This window comes from Neovison vison, chromosome 5 (genome assembly GCF_020171115.1).
Source record: "Neovison vison isolate M4711 chromosome 5, ASM_NN_V1, whole genome shotgun sequence".
NCBI classification, from domain to species: Eukaryota; Metazoa; Chordata; class Mammalia; order Carnivora; family Mustelidae; genus Neogale; species Neogale vison.
The window spans coordinates 5,291,255-5,312,211 of NC_058095.1; the positions used below are offsets into that span (position 1 = coordinate 5,291,255).

General features: G+C 48.4%; 1 protein-coding gene across 3 annotated transcripts; it reads right to left on the reverse strand.

Annotated features, from left to right (window-relative positions):
- Nucleotides 1-6: 6 nt before the first annotated feature.
- On the reverse strand, nt 7-20,938 carry TEN1 (TEN1 subunit of CST complex). 3 transcript variants are annotated; one of them, XM_044247398.1, is made up of 4 exons: nt 20,702-20,938; nt 10,714-10,834; nt 7,412-7,566; nt 7-439 (listed from the first exon to the last, which is right to left on the reverse strand). In XM_044247398.1, the coding sequence occupies exons 2-4, from the start codon at nt 10,800-10,802 to the stop codon at nt 318-320; spliced, it is 366 nt and encodes a 121-aa protein (XP_044103333.1). In that variant the 5' UTR covers nt 10,803-10,834; nt 20,702-20,938; the 3' UTR covers nt 7-317. The 3 variants fall into 3 exon arrangements, with proteins under 3 accessions (XP_044103333.1, XP_044103332.1, XP_044103334.1); XM_044247397.1 differs by having other exon boundaries at nt 20,690-20,937; XM_044247399.1 differs by lacking the exon at nt 20,702-20,938 and adding an exon at nt 19,168-19,188.
- Between the last annotated feature and the right edge of the window lie 19 nt (nt 20,939-20,957).

The following is a 20,957-nucleotide window of genomic DNA, read 5'->3' on the forward strand; positions in this document are numbered from 1 at the left end:
ACAATGCAAGGTCTCCCCCACTGGGGCCTTTATTCATGAGTACCTTCCAGAACCCTCCATATGCCCCCTTGAGGTTCAGCCCCCAGCACCCCACAGCTCAGCCTCCCACAGGCTCCTGGCCCGGCGCGCGCGTGTGTGTGTGTGTGTGTGTATGTGTAACAATCCAAATAAGCAACCCCTCCTCTTCTCTCAGGCTCCAGAAAAGGGCTGTCACTCTGGGGAAGGTCTGCATCTTCTCTGCTCGGGCATCTCTGGTGGGCTTGGCCTCAGGAGCACGCTGGGGGGGGGGGGGGACAGTTGTCAGGAAGTGCAATTTGCTACTGGCTGCTGTCCCTCTCTTGCTGGTACCGCCTCTGCTCCTGGACAGCTTGCTCTAACAAGGGTAGATTCATTCCTTCCACACAAGTCAGCACCCGGGCCTTCACCACGGACCCTCCATCTGAAAGACACAAGCACAAGGCACTAGCAGGGACTGACCCCCCGTGTCAGCAACGCCCCGGATGCATTCAGCTGCTTCCCCCGGACTTGCTCTCTGGATGAGCTAAAAGGATGGCATCCGGGATACCGGTAATTCTTCTCTACTTGGGCCTCAGAATAGTGGGCCTGTTGCACACTATCGCATGTGTCTGGAACTTAGGGGATAGCCCGCAAATCCCACTTCTCCACGGAGGAAGGGCCGGACAGCTGCCCCCTCAACCTCTGTCCTTTGTCATCTTAATTCCTGACTCCTTCCCTACCTCGAGTGCACCATCCCACTTCTCCATTTGTACTAAGGGAAGGGTCCCCTTGGGGCATACTGGGCCCCAGTGACATTGGAAATTGAGGCAAAGAGAACCGCATAATTAGTAAATCCAAGGTGAGAGTTTGGCCTTGTAGGGCCAAGTCACCCCACCCCAGATGACGGGCTGGGAGGTGCTTCTGGCACATGCTGTGTTGACCGGATGGAAAGACCTGTCAGCGGGCCGGTGATGGCAAGCAGAAAAGACAACTGGGCCTGCCCTGACATGTTTGCTTGTTTGTGTTTTCGTTTTTTTAAAAGCAGGCTCCACAACTCACAACCCTGAGATCAAGACCTGAACTGAGATCGAGTCAGATGCTCAACTGACTGAGCCGCCCAGGTGCCCAGGTTTTTTTTTTTTTTAATTTTTTTTCATCCATGTTCTTTAAATGCTCTGGTCAGGTCAACAAACACATTCAATGTGCTAGATAACCTGTTTCCTTTTGATGTGGTTTTGAGATACAGGCTCTTTGGTTAGATAGGTCATGCCTTGCCTTCCTCCTAGTCTAGACCTCTTTTTCTTCCTCCCTCCCTCCCTTTTCTTTCTTTTTATTTATTTATTTATTTAATATTTTATTTTATTTTGAGAGAGAGAGAGAGCGCGAGCAGAGGGAGAGGGAGAAGCAGACTCCGTGTTGAGCGGGGAGCCCGATGCAGGACTTGGTCCCAGGACTCTGGGATCATGACTCAAGCCAAAGGTAGACGCTGAACTGCCAGAGCCACCCAGGCGCTCTGCACAGAGCTTTCCTTACATGATGCCTATCAGCTCTTTCCTCCTTTCAGTGTGGGAAAACCCTCCCACCTAGATTTACACTGAGGAACCAAAATGAAACAAATAATCCCAACATTTGTGTGGAACCAGAAAAGACCCCGAAGAAGACACTACTTAGAGCCTGACCAGAGCCCCCCAGGTGCCCTAGTGAAAAACATTATTAAACATGGAGTGACCTTAAGATACAGAATTGTCATAAGGGACGAACGGGGCAGATCCAGCAGTCCATCTGCAGGTCCTTGTAACTGCGATCAAGGAACAGCATTTGAAGAACTACTGCAGGGAGGGGAGGAGAAAGTCTACAGACAAGACGGCTGCAGAGTCCTTTAGGGGAATATCTTGCAGGTTGGACGAACGCAGAGCAATGGAGGCACTGAATGACAAGGGGGCAGGAATGCAGTGGATGGAGGCGTGGGCAGGAGCGAGGGAAGGGGTGAGAGGAAGAACAGACCTTCCTTTAGGAAGTCTGCCCGAGCAGGTGGCGGGTCAGAGAGAGGTAGGGATACAGAGCAGAAGCTGATGACAGTGTTATTATTTTAGTATAGAATAAGCTTGAGGGGTGCCTGGGTGGCTCAGTGGGTTAAAGCCTCTGCCTTCGGCTCAGGTCATGATCCCGGGGTCCTGGGATCGAGCCCCACATCAGGCTCTTTGCTCAGCGGGGGGTCTGCTTCCCCCTCTCTCTGCCTGCCTCTCTGCCTACCTGTGATCTCCGTCTGTCAAATAAATAAATAAATAAATCTTAAAAAAAAAAAAAAAAAAAGAATAAGCTTGGGTGATTTATATCCTCAGAGGGAAGATGCAGCGGGAACAGGCTAAGGACTCAGTTGAGAGGGCAAAGTCCCCGTGGGAGGGCAGGCCGGGAGTCACAGCACAGGCCCGCACGGAAGACAGACCCCTCTTCCCCCAGACGGGAAGAAAGGAGCCACGGGCAGGTATGGACACAGGTCACTTTAGGAGGGGCTACGTCCTACCCTGGACATAGGAGGTGAGGCAGTCATCCACGCTGACGGGGGCTGGAGGTGATGAAGTAGGGGTCTCCCGGGACCAGTGAGTGCCAGAAATAGCTACTGCCCATGGTTGGAAGGGGTGGGCCAGGACACGCAGTAAGAGGCCTTGAAATTGTGCTAGGAACAACCCCAAACACATGAACCTTCTCGAGCAGCAGAAGAGGGTGGAGGTTGGGGCTTTGTCAGGCTGCGGTGATGGAAGGCGAGGGCCGGAAACTTCCCCCAGAAAAGGGGTTGCTGTGGCATGAGGCCCGGTCAGAGCGGAGGAAAGTGAACAGGAGAGAAGGAGGGAGAAAAAGGAAGAGCCCGAGGTGCACAGGTCCCATGGGCTGCAGGGCAGGGAGGTACAGGAGTCACGGCTGCCGTCTCAGGTGGCAAAGGGGTGGCTGTGGGAGGCCGAAGTGGGTAGAACTGGTTGGCCGACGAGAAAGGCAAAGCTGTGAATGGCAAACCCGAGCAGCCAGCAGGCTGCTGGCCCCACCTCTGGGCCCTGTGGTGTGTGAGATCGGGGAGGCTGACCCGGCTCCACGCGGGGACGGGAGGGAACTGCTGTCCTGGGAAAGAGCCAGGTTTCAGGCACATCCCAGTGAAGGCAAGGGCGTAAAAGGGAGCCTTTCGGGGCGGAGCAAAGGTTCCAAAAGACACAACAGGAAGGCTTGAGAGGGCAGGGAGCGGCAGTCAGCTCGAAGAAAACCAGGCAGGGGGCACCTGGGTGGCTCAGTGGGTTGAAGCCTCTGCCTATGGCTTGGGTCATGATCTCAGGGTCCCGGGATTGAGCCCCGCAGCAGACTCTCTGCTCAGCGGGGAGCCTGCTTTCTCCTCTCTCTCTCTCTCTCTCTCTGCCTGCCTCTCTGTCTGCTTGTGATCTCTGTCTGTCAGATAAATAAATAAAATCTTAGGAAAAAAGAAAAGAAAACCAGGCAGGTAGAGTTTATGGGATTTATGGCAAGGGCTCGAGGGCAGCCTCTAGCTGTAGGCAAAGTCACCTGCAACCCGGGACTTCTAGGGACTCGGGAGCAGAACTGAGGAAAGGCTGTGACCCAACACCTCCACCCTGCACAGGAAGACTTGGGCTCTGGGATGGTGCCCCCAAAAGTGTCAGAACCAGTGGGTTTCAGGGGTGCCTGGGTGGCTCAGTGGGTTAAAGCCTCTGCCTTCGGCTCAGGTCATGATCCCAGGGGTCCTGGGATCGAGCCCCACATTGGGCTCTCTGCTTGGCAGGGAGTCTGCTTCCTCCTCTCTCTCTGCCTGCCTCTCTGCTTGTGATCTGTCTGTCAAAAAAAGAAAAAAAAAAGTTTAAAGAGCCAGTGGGTTTCTCACGTGGTAGGCATTTCTTCACCTTTTTGGCCTCCTCAGCTCACTGTGTGCACAAATTTCAAGAAGGTGGCACTATTTATTTCTCACTCTCTTTTTTTAAAAGATTTTATTTATTTAATTGTCAGAGAGCATAAGTAAGCAGAGTGGCAGGCAGAGGGAGAGAGAGCAGCAGACTCTCTGCCGAGCAGGGAGCCCAATGTGGAGCTCGATCCCAGGACCCTGAGATCATGACCTGAGCCGAAGGAGAAGGCTTTAAACACTGAGCCACCCAGGTGCCCCTTTATTTTTCTTTTTAAGTTTTATTTATTTACGTAATCTCTACACCCCATGTGGGGCTCGAATGCACAACCCCCGAGATCAAGAGCCACATGCTCTTACAATTAAGTCAGCCAGATGCCCCAGTAAGGTGACTTTAGGTGGCGTCTAGTCTGTCCCCAGAGCTGCTGACCTTGCCACCCGACAGATGTGTGTCTCGTTGATGTTTGTGCCGCACTGGACCTGGGATCCACGGCAGGTGAGAGCAGCGAGCCCGAACATTGCAGGCTAGGGGTGAACAGCCCCTCCCACGCTCAGCCCACACTCTGCCCCGGTCCCCCTCACTGTCTTCCCTTCTGTGTTTCAGCTGCAAACGATGAACACGTCTTAGAGAAATTAGAAATTTAGGGGGAAAGCTTTTTTTTTTTTTTTTAAGATTTTATTTATTTATTTGAGAGACAGAGATCACAAGTAGGCAGAGAGGCAGGCAGAGAGAGAGGAAGGGAAGCAGGCTCCCCGCCAAGCAGAGAGCCCGATGCGGGGCTCGATCCCAGGACTCTGGGATCATGACCTGGGCTGAAGGCAGAGGCTTTAACCTGCTGAGCCACCCAGGTGCCCCAGGGGGAAAGCTTTTTTTAAGAAAAAAACTCACAGATGGTGATGAAAAGAATGAGAAGCAGGCAAGGAGCCAGAGCCCGGGGCGAATGCTGCCTGACCTGAGGCTTGATCATTCGGGTTCAGGTTGGGGGCAAGGTCACCTGGAGGTGTTGCAGCCAGTGACCTCCAGCTGTGTGGCGGCTGATCCACCGGCTTCTCCAGCGTGGCCTTGGGGCAGGGCCGGGTGTTGCTGGCCGATCCCTGCTGTGCAGCGTTCCTGCTGCCCTGCCCTTTCTGGACCGAGGGAGCGATAGGAACAGGCCAGTGATAACATCGTTGCCTGGATTCATGATTTCATCAGGACTTTTAAAGAGGTGACTTTAGATCTTCTCTAAAGAACTTTTCCTCATCAAATGTGAGCTGTCCCTGAACCACAGTCCATTCAGAAAAAGGCAAGGGAAAGAAGGTTTAGAGTAGCCAGGAGGAAGCAATCAGCCAATTCCAGACCCAAGTTCTCTAATAAATGGCATTTAAAAAAAAAAGGGGGGGGGGAGGGCAGAACTCGTACAGAGACTTGGGGTTTGTTAGCCAAATGCAACAAATGGACTTTGGAGGGGATCTGAACTACCCAAGTTTGAGAAGCCATGGAGCGGAAGGGAGTAAACATGGACAAGGTGTGCGATTCTGTCGAGGGACAGCTGCTTTGTTGGGTATGATGGGTAGTGGTAGAGGCATGGACGGGTTTATGGGGAAATGAAGTGACATCAGATTTGCTCCAAAAGACCCCAGCAAAATAAATAGGTAAATGCAGGCAGCGGAGACTCAGCAACGGCTGACTGTGGGCTCTACCACTCTATTTCTGTGCACATCTCACTGGAACAGTCAATAGAAAAAGTTACAGGTGTTGAACATACAAAGGTTTCTTCCCATTTTTCTCCCCACCACAAGAGATTCTAACTGTCCACTCCGGGTCCTGTTCTTGTCCAGGCCTGCTGCCTCACCAGACTTTCAACCCCTCTCTGTGTCTGCGGTCGGGCCTTAGCATCCCGGACACTGGGCGGTGGGCTCCCGGGAGCATCCAGGATGCACTGGAGGGCTGGGGGTACAGGAGAAAGCCTCAGGGACCTGGGCTGCAGTTAACGTGGAAATCACTTGTGCAAAACCCCCTCTGTACCCGTTCCCACCCCCATTCCTGATGTCTCTCTCAAATCAATACGAAGGCCGGAACTCCGTGAGCTTAACCCTAAATAAAGATTCACTTCTATTAAATCAAAGGTAATTAAAGTAAGCACTATCTAATAACATTTTTTCTAGCACATTTCATCCAGAGTTAAAAACCATCACCCCTGGGGTGGCTCAGTCTTTAAGCATCTCCCGTCAGCTCAGGTCTTGATCCCAGTGGGAAGCCTGCTTCTCCCTTTCCACTCCCCTTACTTGTATTCCCTCTCTTGCTGTCTCTCTCTCTCTCTCTGTCAAATAAATAAATAAAATCTTTAAAAATATATATAAATAAAAACCATCATGACTAGGGCTCCTGGGTGGCTCAGTCGTTAAGGGTCCGTCTTTGGCTCAGGGCACGACCTCGGGGTCCTGGGATTGAGTACCTCGTCGGGCCCCCTGCTTGGTAGGAAGCCTGCTTCTCCCTCTCCCACTCCCCCTGCTTATATTCCCTCTCTCCTCTTTCTGAAGAAATAATCAGAAAATGGACAAAGACTGTGCATGAGGGTATGAACTACAGCATTTAAAAAAAAAGATTTTATTTATTTATTTGACACAGAGAGGCAGCGAGAGAGAAACACAAGCATGGGGAGTGGGAGAGGGAGAAGCAGGCTTCTCAAAGAGCAGGAAGCTTGATGTGGGGCTGGATCCCAGGACCCCGGGATCATGACCTGAACTGAACGCAGACGCTTAATGACCGCGCCACGTAGGCGCCCCTGCAACCTTCAACTCTAAAGATGTTATTTATTTAATTAAGAGACAGAGTGAGAGAGAGAGATGAGGGAGCACACAGTGGGAGAAGAGGTTCCCCACTGATTTGGGAGCCTGACTCGGGACTCGATCCCAGGATGCTGGGATCATGACCTGAGCCGAAGGCAGATGCTTAACCGACTGAGCCGCCCAGATGCCCCGAGCCTTCAACTTTTGATGCCAGAGAGATTCCCCCGGTTGCTGGGATTCCTTCCCTTCTGTTTCTCTTACTCTGACTCCCGAGCCCCATCCTCTCCTTGCCTGACTTTTCTCATCTGTGGAACAGCAACACTAAGACTCAGTTTAAGACCAGCTCGGCAAATTCAAAAAGACTGAAGGCGGGGCACCGGGGTGGCTCTGTGGGTAAAGCCTCTGCCTTCGGCTCAGGTCATGATCCCAGGGCCCTGGGATCAAGCCCCACATCTGCTCTGCAGGGAGCCTGCTTCCCTGTCTCTCTGCCTGCTTATGATCTCTCTGTCAAATAAATAAAGTATTTAAAAAAAAAAAAAAAAAAGACTGAAGGCAATGGCGTAGGACCAGGCCTGGCACGTGGTCAGCCTTTAGAAATTAATGATTTCTCTCCCCTTGCACGCCCCTAGAGCAGGTCCACTGAGCCTGATCATATCTGTTTCCATGAGTCCTTGAACTTGTGGGCTGACCTGGAGGGAAGCTAAGCCCAGGGAGGGACTCCCGCAAGGTCAGAAGCCAGAGGCTTACCCTGGTGCTCAAGCTCTCCAAGGACGAGGTACAGGGAGTTCATCTGGGCTTGGAACGGCTCCACCAACTGGGTGCAGACCAGGATCTGGTGCTCATCAGATCCGTGCTGGGCTCTCAGGGTCACTCGAGACTGGGTCATGTCATAGAGCAACAACCTGCAGGTCAGGGCAAGTGCAATCAATCAGTTCTGCCCACAAACAGCACAAACACGGAAAGCTCAGAGGGCTCTGGCAAACCCATGGGTCTCTGATCAGAGAAGAACGGCGGCAACAAGTCAGAGAAACTGTTTTCCGTCCAAATTGTGAAGATGGAAATTACATGCATTACAAGGCAACTGTTTATTTTTTTAAAAATATTTTATTGATTTATTTGACAGTAGGCAGAGAGGCAGGCAGAGAGAGAGGAGGAAGCATCGGGCTCTATCCCAGGACCCTGGGACCATGACCCGAGCTGAAGGCAGAGGCTTTAACCCACTGAGCCACCCAGGGGCCCCATAAGGCACCTGTTTAAGGGGTGTTGACAAAAGTATACACAGGTGTAAGCAGCACCCCAATTAAGATGTGGCCCATTTCCATCGCCCCCAAAAGTTCCCTTGTGCCACTACCCAAGCTCCCCATCTCCCACGCCAGGCAACCGCTGATCTACGGGTTCGTTTTCTCACTCCGGCCCCTCATGTACTTAGGGGCACAACAGCACGTCCTCTCTCGTGCCAAGCTGCCTTCACGCAGCAGGCGCTTTCGAGAGTCAGGGTACTGCTGGGTCAATCAGTGCTTTACTCCTTCTGTCCCTCAGCAGCAATTCTGTTGAAATGACTGAAAACAGTCTGTGTATCCGTTCCTCAGCTTGTCTGGTTTCCTGCCGGTGTCGGGCTATGATGATGAAGAAACGGGCAGGAACGTCTGCAGACCAATCTCTTTGCTGACATATATTTTCATTTCTCTTAGGGAAATACCCAGGTGGGATCGCGAAGTCATTCGACCAACCTGTCTGTTCAACTCTAAGAGAAGCGAGCGAATTGTTTTTCACAACGGGTGTGCTACGTTACACTCCCAGCAGCAACGGAGGGTTCTAGTGGCTCCACATCTGGCCAGGACTTTGGTATGGTCAGTCTTTTTAATTTTAGCCGTCCTAGCGTCCTAGTGGGCAGGAAAATACTGTATTGTTGTGGCTATTGGTTGGTTGGTTTTTAAAAGATTTTATTAATTTATTTGAGAGAGAGCAGTGAAGGTGAGACTGGGGTGGGGGGGAGAGCCGCGGGAGGGGGCGGGGCTCGATTCCAGGAATCTGGGATCCTGACCTGAGCAGAAGGCAGACACTTAACCCACTGAGCCAGCCAGGTCCCCCTGTTGTGGTTTTAATTTGCACTTCCCGGGACGCCTGGGTGGCGCAGTTGGTTGGACGACTGACTTCAGCTCAGGGCGTGATCCTGGAGTCCCGGGATCGAGTCCCACATCGGGCTCCCAGCTCCATGGGGAGTCTGCTTCGCTCTCTGACCTTCTCCTCGCTCATGCTCTCTCTCACACTCTCTCTCTCTCAAATAAATAAATAAAATCTTTAAAAAAAAAAAAAAATTTGCACTTCCCTGTGACTAACGATGTTTACCATCTTTTCATATGCTTATTATCCATTTGTGTGTGTATATATATGTGTATATATGTATTTTTAAAGATTTTTATTTATTTATTTAACAGTGAGAGGAGAACACAAGCAGGGGGAGCAGGAGAGGGAGAAGCAGGTTTCCCGCTGAGCAGAGAGCCCCATGCAGGGCTCGGTCCCAGGACCCTGAGATCAAGACCTGAGCCAAAGGCAGAGGCTTAACAACTGAGCGACCCAGGTGTCCCCCTATATGTGCATTTTTTAACTGTCAAATGCAAAATTGTTTACTTTTTGGATGACTGCTAGGTGTTATGTACACTCTCTTTTGTGAAGTGTCTGTTCAAGTCTTTTGCCCTCCTCCTGTTTAAGATTCTATAACATATACTTTTCCCCTCTGGTTTTACTTGGGATAACTGAATTAAAGTAGACCACACATATTTAAAGGACACACTTTGACACCACATACACTTGAGCAACTGTCCACACAATTGATAATGAACACATTGTTCCCTAGTGCATTTTCACAATCCTCCAATACGCCATACCCAGGCAATCCTTGCGGGCAACAAGCCTGCTTTTCTTTTTTCCCCCACTTTGGAATTTTTTTTTTTTTTGGCATTTCCTAAACTTTTATATAAATGGAGCCATACAACATGTAATTTTTTTCTTTTTTTGGCCTGGTTCCTTCCTTCTTTTCTTTCTTTCTAAGACTCTATTTATTTATTTATTTATATTTAAAAATTATTATTATTTTAAAGATTTTTTTTTAATTAAAAAAATTTTTTTAAAGATCTTATTTATTTATCTGACAGAGAGAGATCACAAGTAGGCAGAGAGAGAGGGGGAAGCAGGCTCCCTGCTGAGCAGAGAGCCTGATGTGGGACTCGATCCCAGGACCCTGAGATCATGACCTGAGCTGAAGGCAGAGGCTTAACCCACTGAGCCCAAAGATTTTATTTTTTTAAAGTGATCTCTACACCCAACATGAAGCTCAAACTCACAACCCTGAGATCGAGAGTCGCATGTTCTACTGACTGAGCGCCCCGTGTTTAAACATGTGTTTAGCTTTTAAAAGAAACTGCAGGCTGTTTTCCAAAGTAGTTGTGCCATTTTACATTTCCATGGGGAGAGTCGAGGAATTACAGCTGTTCCACACCCTCATCGGCTTCTGGTTTCAACAGTCTTTGCAAATCCAGCCAGTCCACTGGGCCTGTACAAGTATCCTGCTGCGTGTGAATTTGCACTTCCCTGATGATGCGATACACACATGGTGTGAACACACACCCATTCACATGCTCACGTACATCCATACACAAGAGCGTGTCTAAATTAATCACCAAAAGGTTAGCAGTGGCGGTCTAGAGAGTGGGATTACCGGTACTTTTGCTTGCTTTCTTCACACTTCTACAGACTATCTACCTTTTTTCCAATGAAAACAAATTCAGGTTTTAGCATTTAAAAAGTACATTGACGGGGATGCCCTGTTGGCTCAGTAAGAGGTGTGTGCGACTCTTGATCTTGGGTCGTGAGTTCAAGCCCCATGTTGGGTGTAGAGATTACTTGAAAAAGTAAAACTTAAAAAAAAAAACTAGACAAACTTAAAATAACATTTTAATTGTTTTTTTTTTCTGGCAGGCCTGGGGTATGTGTGGGGGAGGAACTGAAATATCCCCACACCCGATGAAAAAAAAAAACCACGTTCTCACCTGCCAAATGTTCTCAGTGTGCCCCCGTTGGGAACTTGGCCAGCAGTGACTTCCCAGGGGAAGTAATAGATCCCAGGTTTGGGCAGCATCGCAAAGAGCTGGAACAGATTTCTGAAGACTCCTGAAAAACCAACCAGACCACAGGCTGAGATTAGCAGATACTTGAGACCAGAGACACCTGAAAGGCTAGTTCCTGTGGTAGTTTAATATTTAAAGATATTTAAGGGCGCATCTGGGTGGCTCAGTCGTTAAGTAAGTATCTGCCTTCAGCTCAGGTCATGATCCCAGGGTCCTGGGATTGAGCCCCGAGTTAAGCTCTCTGCTCGGCAGGTGAACCTGCTTCCCCTCTCTCTCTGCCTGCCTCTCTGCCTGTCAAATAAATAAAATCTTAAAAAAAAAAAAATATATATATATATAAAGATATTTAAGAGTGGTAGTTTAATATTAAACAATTTTTTTAAAAGATTTTATTTATTTGACAGAGACAGAGAAAGCACAAGTAGGCAGAGAAAGATGGGGAAGCAGGCTTCCTGCTGAGCAGAGAGCATGACTCAGGGCTCGATCCCAGGACCCTGAGACCATGACCTGAGCCAAAGGCAGACGCTTAATCCACTGAGCCACGCAGGAGCCCCTAAACAATTTTTTTGATCAGTTATACATTCACTAATTTAAAAAAGCAAAACAGTCCTTTGGGTGTGGGACTCTTGGGTTTCGGCTTGGGTCGTGATCTCAGGTGATGAGATGGAGCCCCAGGTCAGGTTCCTCATTCTGCGTGGAGTCTGCTTGAGACTTTCTCTCTCCCTCTGCCCCATGAGCCCCACCCCCATGCATATGTGTACTTTCTCTCTCAAATAAATTAAGTAAACCTTTATTTTTATTTTTTTTTACAGATTCTTTTTTTTTTTTTAAAGATTTTATTTATTTATTTGAGAGAGAGAGACAGTGAGAGAGAGCACGAGCGAGGAGAAGGTCAGAGAGCGAAGCAGACTCCCCATGGAGCTGGGAGCCTGATGTGGGACTCGATCCCGGGACTCCAGGATCACGCCCTGAGCCGAAGGCAGTCGTCCAACCAACTGAGCCACCCAGGCGTCCCTTTATTTTTATTTTTTAAAGATTTATTTATTTATTTGAGAGAGAGAGCACATGGAGGGAGAGGGAGAAGCAGACTCTCTACTGAGCAGAGAGCCCAATGTGGGGCTCGATCCTAGGATCCTGGGACCATGAACCAAGCCAAAAGCAGAGGCTTTGACCCACTGAGCCACCCAGGCAACCCTCCACTTAATATTTTTTTTTTTATAAAGATTTTGTTTATGTATTAGAGAGAGAGAGAATGAGAGCACAAGCAGGGGGAATGGCAGGCAGAGGGAGAAGCAGGAGGGATGTAGGACTCAATCCCAGGACTTTGGGATCATGACCTTAGCCAAAGGCAGATGCTTAACCAACTGAGCTACCCGGGTGTCCCAATATATTCTGAGATTCTTTCAAAATTGTACATAAAGTGCACCTTCCTTTTTTTTTTTTTAAAAGATTTTATTTATCTATTTGATGGAGAGAGAGAGAACACAAGCTGGGGAGTGGCAGGCAGAAGGAGAGGGAGAGGCAGGCTCCCTGCAGGGCAGGGGAGCCTGATGCAGGACTCCATCCAGGAGACCCTGGGATCATGACCTGAGCCAAAGGCAGACGCTTAACCCACTGAGTCACCCAGGTGCTCTTTTCCTTTTTTTTTTTTGAGTAGGCTCCACACCCAGTGTAGAGCTCAGTGTGGGGCCTAAACCAAGCTAAGATCAAGAGTTGGATGCTAAACTGGCTGAACCGCTCAGATGCCCCTACAGCTTTGTTTTCTGAAATCTAAAGCTAAAACTATTCTAAAATAAAAAGTTTATTTAAAAAACAATGAAGGAGCGCCTGGGTGGCTCAGCTGGTCGGGTGTCCAACTTGATCTCAGCTCCGGTCTTGATCGTGGAGATCTTCTGACTGAACCGGCCAGGTGCCCCATCACTGATGGAGAATATGATTTATTCTTTTACTTCTTTATTTTTTAAATTTTTATTTATTTATTTGAGAAACAGAGTACAACTTGAGTGGGCAGTTGTGGGCAAGGAGCCTGCTTAATATTCTTTTTCTCCCTTTGCCTTTCCCCACCTCTTAAAAAAGAAACCCAAACCTGTAAAGAGGGTACATCATACCCAGTTCCCCCCATAATTAATATCGTACCTTGGTATGACGCATTGGTCATAATTAATGAATCTGTATCGACAGGTTATTAACTCAACACCGTACTTTATTTGGATCCTCAGTATTTTTCCCCCTAATGTCACTTTTCAGTTCCTTAGTCCCATCCAGAATGCTGCATTACATTCAGTTGTCTCTTTGGTTGCCTCCGGGCTGTGACAGTTTCTCAGACTTTCCTTGTTTTTTGGTCTTGAGAGTTTTGAGGTACACTACTCACGTTATTTTGTAGAATGACCTTCCATCTGGGTTTGTCTGGTATTTTTCTCATGGTTAGACTAGGGTTATGAGTTTTTGTTAGTGATTTTAAAAAGAAAGATATCACCACTTAAATGGCTCATGTGAAGCGTGCCTGGGTGGCTCAGTGAGTGAAGCCTCTTCCTTCAGCTCAGGTCATGATCTCAGGGTCCTGGGAATCAAGCCCCGCATCAGGAATCTCTGCTCAGCAGGGAGCCTGCTTCTGCCTCTCTGCCTACTTGTGATCTCTGTCTGTCAAATTTAAATATATATATATATATATATATATATATATATATATATATATATATATATTTATTTATTTTAATGAGTCATGTGATAATGACAGAAAGGACACCTGGCAGGCTTCTGAAGATGAGACATTGTATGCTCTCATATGGCAAGATCTCCAAGATAGGGATGCCTGGGTGGCTCAGTTGGTTAAACATCTGCCTTCCGCTCAGGTCATAATCCCAGCATCCTGGGATCGAGTCCCACATTGGGCTCCTTGCTCAGCAGGGAGCCTGCTTCTCCCTCTGCCTCTGCCTGCCACATTCTGTCTACTCTCTCTCTTTCTCTCTGACAAATAAATAAATAAAATCTTAAAAAAAAAAAAAAAAAGATCTCCAAGATAGACCATCAGGAAAAAAGGTAAGGAGCACACACGTGCATATAATATGTACAACTGTTTATGTGTGAAAGAACACTCTAGAACATCAGGATCCACATGTAGAAGATGTTAGAGAAGTGGGGATTCAGGAATAATTATTCAGTGACAAAGGGACCCTGAAGGTGATGGGCTTCAACTGTTCGATAGGATAAGCCAAAGGAGACAGAAACACGGAAATGGCAATTAAATCATCCCAAGTCAGACCCTTGCAGAAGCCAGATGATACAGCTTTCGCACAGAAGCTCAATGTTGGGGGTGCCTGGGTGGCTCAGTCAGTTAAGTGTCTGACTCTTGATCTCAGCCCAGGTCTTGATCTCAGGGTCATGAGTTCAAGCCCCACACTGGGCTCTGCTCTGGGTATGGAGCCCACTTTAAAAAAAGAAAAAAGGGACAAGCAAAGAAACTTAATGTTAGCTAGAACCTTGCACAATTGGCTTTGGTACCCTCTAACGAGGAGGTCATCAGGCACTGTCAGTGGTCAACGTTCAAAGATCATTTCAAGCCAGCTGTGTACAGAATAGCCCCTGGGCAACTGGCCAAGGCCCAGTCCTACTGCCCTAGGAGCAGAAGCTCCATATTCCTGTGACCAGGGAGCAGAGCCGTTCCTGTCCCCAGTAATGACAGCACCCCCTAATCATCTTTGGGATGAGAGAGAAGCAAAAAAAACCCAAAAAACAAAAAAAACAAAGCAAAACCAAAAAACCAAATATCAGTCAAGAGAAGAAAAAAATGTATTGGTTCCTGTTTGGCATCAGGCTCCTTGCTCAGCGGGGAGCCTGATTCTCTCTCTGCCTCTGCCTCTGCCTGCCACTCTGCCTGCCTGCTTGTGTGCGCTCTCTCTCTCTATCTCTCTGATAAATGGATAAATAAATATCTTTTTTAAAAAAAGGTGAAAACTTAGATTCTTTTCTAAGAGTAATTTTTCTAGGGGTACCTGCATGGCTTAGTCGGTTAAGCATCTGACTCTTGGTTTCAGCTCAAGTCATGTGTGATCTCAGGGTCCTGGGCTGGAACCCTGCATTGGGCTCTGTGCCCAGTGGTGAGAATACTTGAAGATTTTCTCCCTGTGTCCCCCCCCAACCCCTGCCCCCTCTAAAATAAATAAGTCTTAAAAGAAAGTAATTTTTCTACTCTCAAGTACCACATATACTATAAGCTAAGCTGTAAGTAACTGCTCATTTAATTTATTTTTATTTTTTGAATTATCATACAGAATTGACTCTTTGGAGGGGTATATGCTTTTGCAAATTTTAACCTCATTGATTTTTTTCAAATTTATTTATTTATTTAAGTAATCTCTATACCCAACATGGGGCTCAAACCCACAACCCCAAGATCATGAGTAGCATGCTCTTCTGACTGAACCAACCAGGCACCCCATCACTGATTAAGAATATGATTCATTCTTTTATTTCTTTATTTTTAAAATGTTTATTTCTTTTTTTGAGAGAGAGAGTGCACTTGAGTGAGGAGAGGGGCAGAGGGAGAGGGAGAAGCAGGCTCCCCACTGAGCAGGGAGCCCGATGCGGGGCTCTATTCCAGGACCCTAAGATCATGATCCGAGCGGAAAGCAGAGGCTCACTGAGCCACTCAGGGGTCCCACCCCTGATTTTATTTTTTTCAAGCAAAAGTTGCTGTGTGTTTATTAAGACATTTCTGTTAATTTCCATAAGCCCTACTGGCTCAGTAAATCATTGTCCATGTATCATCAGACATGCAAGAGTGTTTCTAAGACGATATATCAAGACTGGCTTTTCAGAACACCTGGCTGGCTCAGTGGGTTAAGCCTCTGCCTCCGGCTCAGGTCATGATCCTAGGGTCCTGGAATTGAGCCCCACATTGGGCTCTCTGCTCAGCAGGGAGCCTGAAGGCTTCCTCCTCTCTCTGCCTGCCTCTCTGTCTACTTGTGATCTCGATCTGTCAAATAAATAATTTTTTTTAAAGATTTTTATTTATTTATTTGACAGACAGAGATCACAAGTAGGCAGAGAGGCAGGCAGAGAGAAAGGAAGGGAAGCAGGCTTCCCGCTGAGCAGAGAGCCGGATGACCCAGGGATCATGACCTGAGCCGAAGGCAGAGGCTTTAACCCACTGAGCCACCCAGGTGCCCCTCAAATAAATTAATTTTTAAAATCTTAAAAAAAAAAAAAAAAAAGACTGGCTTTTCTTACAGCTTAGCTAGGTTTTAAGTACTGTCTTTGCAAGTCTGAGAAATGGTATAACCTGTACAGTAGAGCTTTGCCCTCTTCGTTCCCCAAGACAAAACATCCACTGCTGAGAGAAAAACCCACAGCACGAACAAGCGACATAGTCTTCTCTTTTTAACAACTGGGAAATTTGAAAAAGACTGTACAGGAAGGAAAGGAAGGAAGGGAAGGATGGCAACCAGATGTGACTGCTTCTTTCATTTTTTTCTGAAGCAATTGCTAAGATTTCTGAAGTAGGACTAAAGGTCAGAAAAGTAATAGCTGTACCTAAGTTGTGATGGCTTTTATTAGCTTTGGGTTTCCTTCTTGGAGATAAGAATCTTGATTGTGTATGTTTGTTACTCTACAATTAGAGTAGATAACCAGTTTGTTAAAACAAGGACAGAAAGTCAGGAAGAGCCAGATGGAAGAGATGCATTGAGCAAGGCCTGTAGGAAGGGCCCTGCACCTTCTCTCTCGGATCACACCACAGACTCAGCACCTTACTCTGCCCACTAACACTGAGGCAACTGATAAATGATTTTATTTTACTTTTTAAAAGATTTTATTTATTTGAGAGGAAGAGCATGATTGGAGGGGGAAAGGAAGAGGGAGAAGCAGGCTCCTCGCTGAGCAGGGAGCCCCACAAAGGGCTTGATCCCAGGTCCCTGGGATCATGACCTGAACCAAACACAGATGCTTAACTGGCTGAGCCCCCCAGGCACCTCTCGTAAGTGTTTTTAAAGCCACGATTCTTTGTTAGTTCATATTGCACAATGAGTCTTCAACACTACAACTAAAAAAAAAAAAACAAAACCCACTATAACTCAAGTTACACCACAGGATTTGAACTATGGCCTCAAAAGAGTCTATCACATGGTTGGGGCAGGGCTGGTGGCTCCGTCAGGAAGAGCCTGTCTCTGGGTCAGGTCATGACGGTCCCAGGATCAAGCCACGCATCAGGCTCCCTGCTCCGTGGGAAGCCTGCTTCTCCCTCTCCCACTCCCCCTGCTTGTGTTCCCTCTCCCACTGTTTCTCTCTCTGTCAAATAAATAAATAAATAAATAATCTTTAAAAAAAAAAAAATCGGGACGCCTGGGTGGCTCAGTTGGTTGGGCGGCTGCCTCTGGCTCGGGTCATGATCCCAGCGTCCTGGGATCGAGTCCCACATCAGGCTCCTTGCTCAGCGGGGAGCCTGCTTCTCCCTCCGCCTCTGCCTGTGTTCACTCTCTCTGACAGATAAATAAATAAAATCTTTTAAAAAAAATTCTATCACATGGGAAGTATTACAAATTTTATTTATTTATTTATGAAGATTTTATTTATTTATTTGAGAGAGAGACACACAGCGAGAGAGGGAACACAAGCAGGGGCAGTGGGAGGGGAGAAGCAGACTTCCCATGGAGCAGGTAGCCAGACGCGGGACTCAATCCCTCCATCCCGAGATCATGACCCGAGCCACCCAGGTGCTGCTTGAACCTAGCTTTTTCAACAAATAAGTGGAAGAAAAAAAATTGTAGAGTGGAAACTTATGCATTAAAAGAGGCTAAGGATTCTTTTTTTTTTTAAGATTTTATTTATTTATTTGACAGAGAGAAATCACAAGTAGATGGAGAAGCAGGCAAAGAGAGAGGAGGAAGCAGGCTCCCTGCTGAGCAGAGAGCCCGATGCGGGACTCGATCCCAGGACCCCGAGATCACGACCTGAGCCGAAGGCAGCGGCCCAACCCACTGAGCCACCGAGGCTAAGGATTCTTAGCAACAGACTGCGACCTGTAGACTTTGTCTGGACCTTGATTTGAACAAACTAACTGTGGAGAGTTTTTTACGAAACATTTGAGTATTGATTGTAATGACCGCAAGAAATGTTTAAAATTTCCAATTGTGATAATGGTATTGGGAGTGTGTTAAAAATAGTTTAAAGAGGGGCGCCTGGGTGGTTCAGTGGGTTAAGCCGCTGCCTTCGGCTCAGGTCATGATCTCAGGGTCCTGGGATCGAGCCCCACATCCGGCTCTCTGCTCAGCGGGGAGCCTGCTTCCCCCGTCTCTCTGCCTGCCTCTGCCTACTTGTGATCTCTCTCTCTGTCAAATAAATAAATAAATATCTTAAAAAAAAAAATAGTTTAAAGATATATCCTAAAAGTCTTCATGGATATGATATCAGATTTCCTTTAAGTTAACATGGAGAGGAATTGAGGGGAAGTACAGGGGATAATTATTGGACCTGGGTGAAACGTAGATGGGGTTTATTGTATTATCCCTTCTACCTTTGTACATGGTTGAATATTTCCACAATTAATATTTTAAAAATGTAAATCAGGTCACAAAACCCCACTGAAAATCGACCAAAGGCTTCCCATGGTAAATTCCTATTAACACTGAGAGTCTCGGTGTTGGCTCACAACGCCACGTGGGGTCTGCACCAGCCTCCGTCTCGGCTCTCACGTTTGCCACCGCACTTCCTCCGGCTCGCCCTCACCCTCGAGACCTCCACACGTGCTTTTCCTCAGACTGGAGCAGTCTTCCCCAGACCTTCACATAACCATTCTCTTTCCCTATTTAGGGCCCAGCTCATGCTCCTCCTTCTCAGCAAGGCCTTCGCTGTTCTCCCTATCTAACGAAGCACGCCCCACCGCTTCCGGTCTCTCTGTCCCCTTAGCTCGATTTCTTTTCTCCACTGTAGTTGACTAAGTAATAGAATTTCAGGGTGTGAGTAGTTTACTTGTTTAATGCCTCTGTCTCCCACCAGATTATAGGCTCCGTAAAGGCATTATTCCTCAGGCATCCCCTGTGCCTAAAACAGTGCCTGGGTATCATTAAATATTTATTTATTTATTTATTTAGTTTATTTTTTTTAAAGATTTTATTTATTTATTTGACAGAGATCACGAGCAGGCAGAGAGAGGAAGGAAAGCAGGCTCCCCGTTGAGGAGAGAGCCCGATGCGGGGCTCGATCCCAGGACTCTGGGACCATGACCTGAGCCGAAGGCAGAGGCCCTAACCCACTGAGCCACCGAGGTGCCCCTATTAAATATTTACTGAATAGATGAATGTACTCATGAAGAAAACCATCTACCCCCCACACTCCGCCCGGACACAGAGAACCCAAACCACATCTTGCTGCCTCCATTACCCGGGCTTTGCGGTCCCAGACCTTCATTAGCATTTTGTCTGTTTTACTCCTCTGGACTGTCCAGCCCAGGCAAATGGTTTGACCACTAACAGCCAGTCTGCCTTCTGAGGTTATGAGTTCCCGGCCTTGATGTTTCCACCAATCTTCTAACCTTGTGCGGGGTTCTTATCCAGTCCTGCACTGAAAGACATACCTTAGAGCAAACTTCCAACCCTCAATGAATTCTGGCTTTACCTTGCTCTAGACACTGCCAAAGCTCTGCAGGGTTTTTCCTTACGTGAGTAGCAACCACCTAATTTTGTCTTATAATGTTCTATTGGTGGTACCTGGAGAGCAAGCTTTTGTTCACAAGAGACCTACAATCCACACACAGCAGCCAACTCAGTATTTTAATGGGGTGGGGTGGGGAGCAGGGGGCGGAGCATTAGAAACAATCAGTAGCACTGCCTAGCCCTGAAATCTTGGGGGAGTCCAGGGCAAAAAGAAAAATCAGTAATAACGATCTTATCTTCGATCTTGCTTAGTGCTCCCTTAATTTACACCGGAGGTGAGTGCCTCATTTCTCTTACCGTATTCCCAGGACTGTTCCTAAAAACTGATGCAGTAAATAAGGCCGAAGCGCATAGTTTTAAAAAACAGTGGATGGGGGGCCTTGGTGGCACAGCGGGTTAGGCCTCTGCCTTCGGCTGGGGCCCTGGTCTCAGGGTCCTGGGATCGAGCCCCGCGTTGGGCTCTCTGCTCCACGGAGAGCCTGCTCCCCCCGCCCCCACCCCCCCGCTTACTTGTGATCTCTGTCAAGCAAATGAATAAACTCTTTTAAAAAAATAAAGTAATAAATAAAAAATAAAAAGCAGTGGATGACTATCCCGTTTCAGGTTCTAAGGGTGCGCTAGGGAGATCAAGGAGATGGCGTTACGAGCTCATCTTCACTACAGTGGTAGGAACTCAAAAAGTAACTAAAATCCAGAGCTAGCACGTATTTTACGTAATCGGAATTAAAACCACAACTGGTTAAAAGCCGCTGCCTCCGGGGATGGGGAGCTTTTGCTTTTCATTACAAATTCTCCGAAACCAGGTTTCCTCCACCTGGACATCTACTGCTTTGATGACGACGGTGGTAACTGCGAGGGCCACGAAGTCTGCATTCCAAGCCGTCTGAGCGGCCCGCTCGGTCCCATTCCGGCCCACACCCACCCCATACACGGGGAGGAGGGCCCGCACCCCACACCCAGCTCCCCGAAGCCAGCGTTTCTGGCAGCAAGGAGGCGATCATCTTAACACGAGACCACTGGAGGCCTCTTCCCAGGGCGACTTCTGGCCTTCTCCTCTCTATTCTCCAGTCCGGGAGGGTCTGGGGAAGCCCTACGCCAACCCCGCCCCAGCAACGCCGCGCGGCCCAGAAGTCGAAATCACCCCCGCCCGCGCTCAGGCCTCAGCACCTGGACCCGGAAGCCGCGCGACCCACGCGTCCCACGGCGCAGGCGCACTCCTCCTCAGCCGCCTTGTCCCGCCCCTTCCCTACCTCCTCGCCAACCTGTCGGGGCGTCGCTGCGGCCTTGGGGCGCCCCGTTTCCGCCCCGCGCGGTCGCGTGACGAGGGAGGGGCGGGTTACCAGGAGCGCCCGGCTGGCCTCCCTCCCAGCCCCCGGGGCAATCTCTTGGCGGTCTTCCGGGGTTGCCTCCCCGCGGGGGGCCGCTGTTAGGGATCCCGGGAACGAGAGCGGAGGACTCGCCCGCCCCACCGCAGGGTACGGTCGCCGCGCCCACGCCGGCGCCGCCTCCGCCTCCGCC

Excerpts from the sequence above, each read along its gene's own strand:
- TEN1 (XM_044247398.1), bottom strand. The coding sequence starts at position 10,802 with ATGCTGCCCAAACCTGGGATCTATTACTTCCCCTGGGAAGTCACTGCT. Across the intron at positions 7,567-10,713 it reads ACACTGAGAACATTTGGCAG|GTTGTTGCTCTATGACATGA; the intron begins GTGAGAACGTGG and ends CCTGACCTGCAG. Across the intron at positions 440-7,411 it reads TGGAGAGCTTGAGCACCAGG|ATGGAGGGTCCGTGGTGAAG; the intron begins GTAAGCCTCTGG and ends TGTGTCTTTCAG.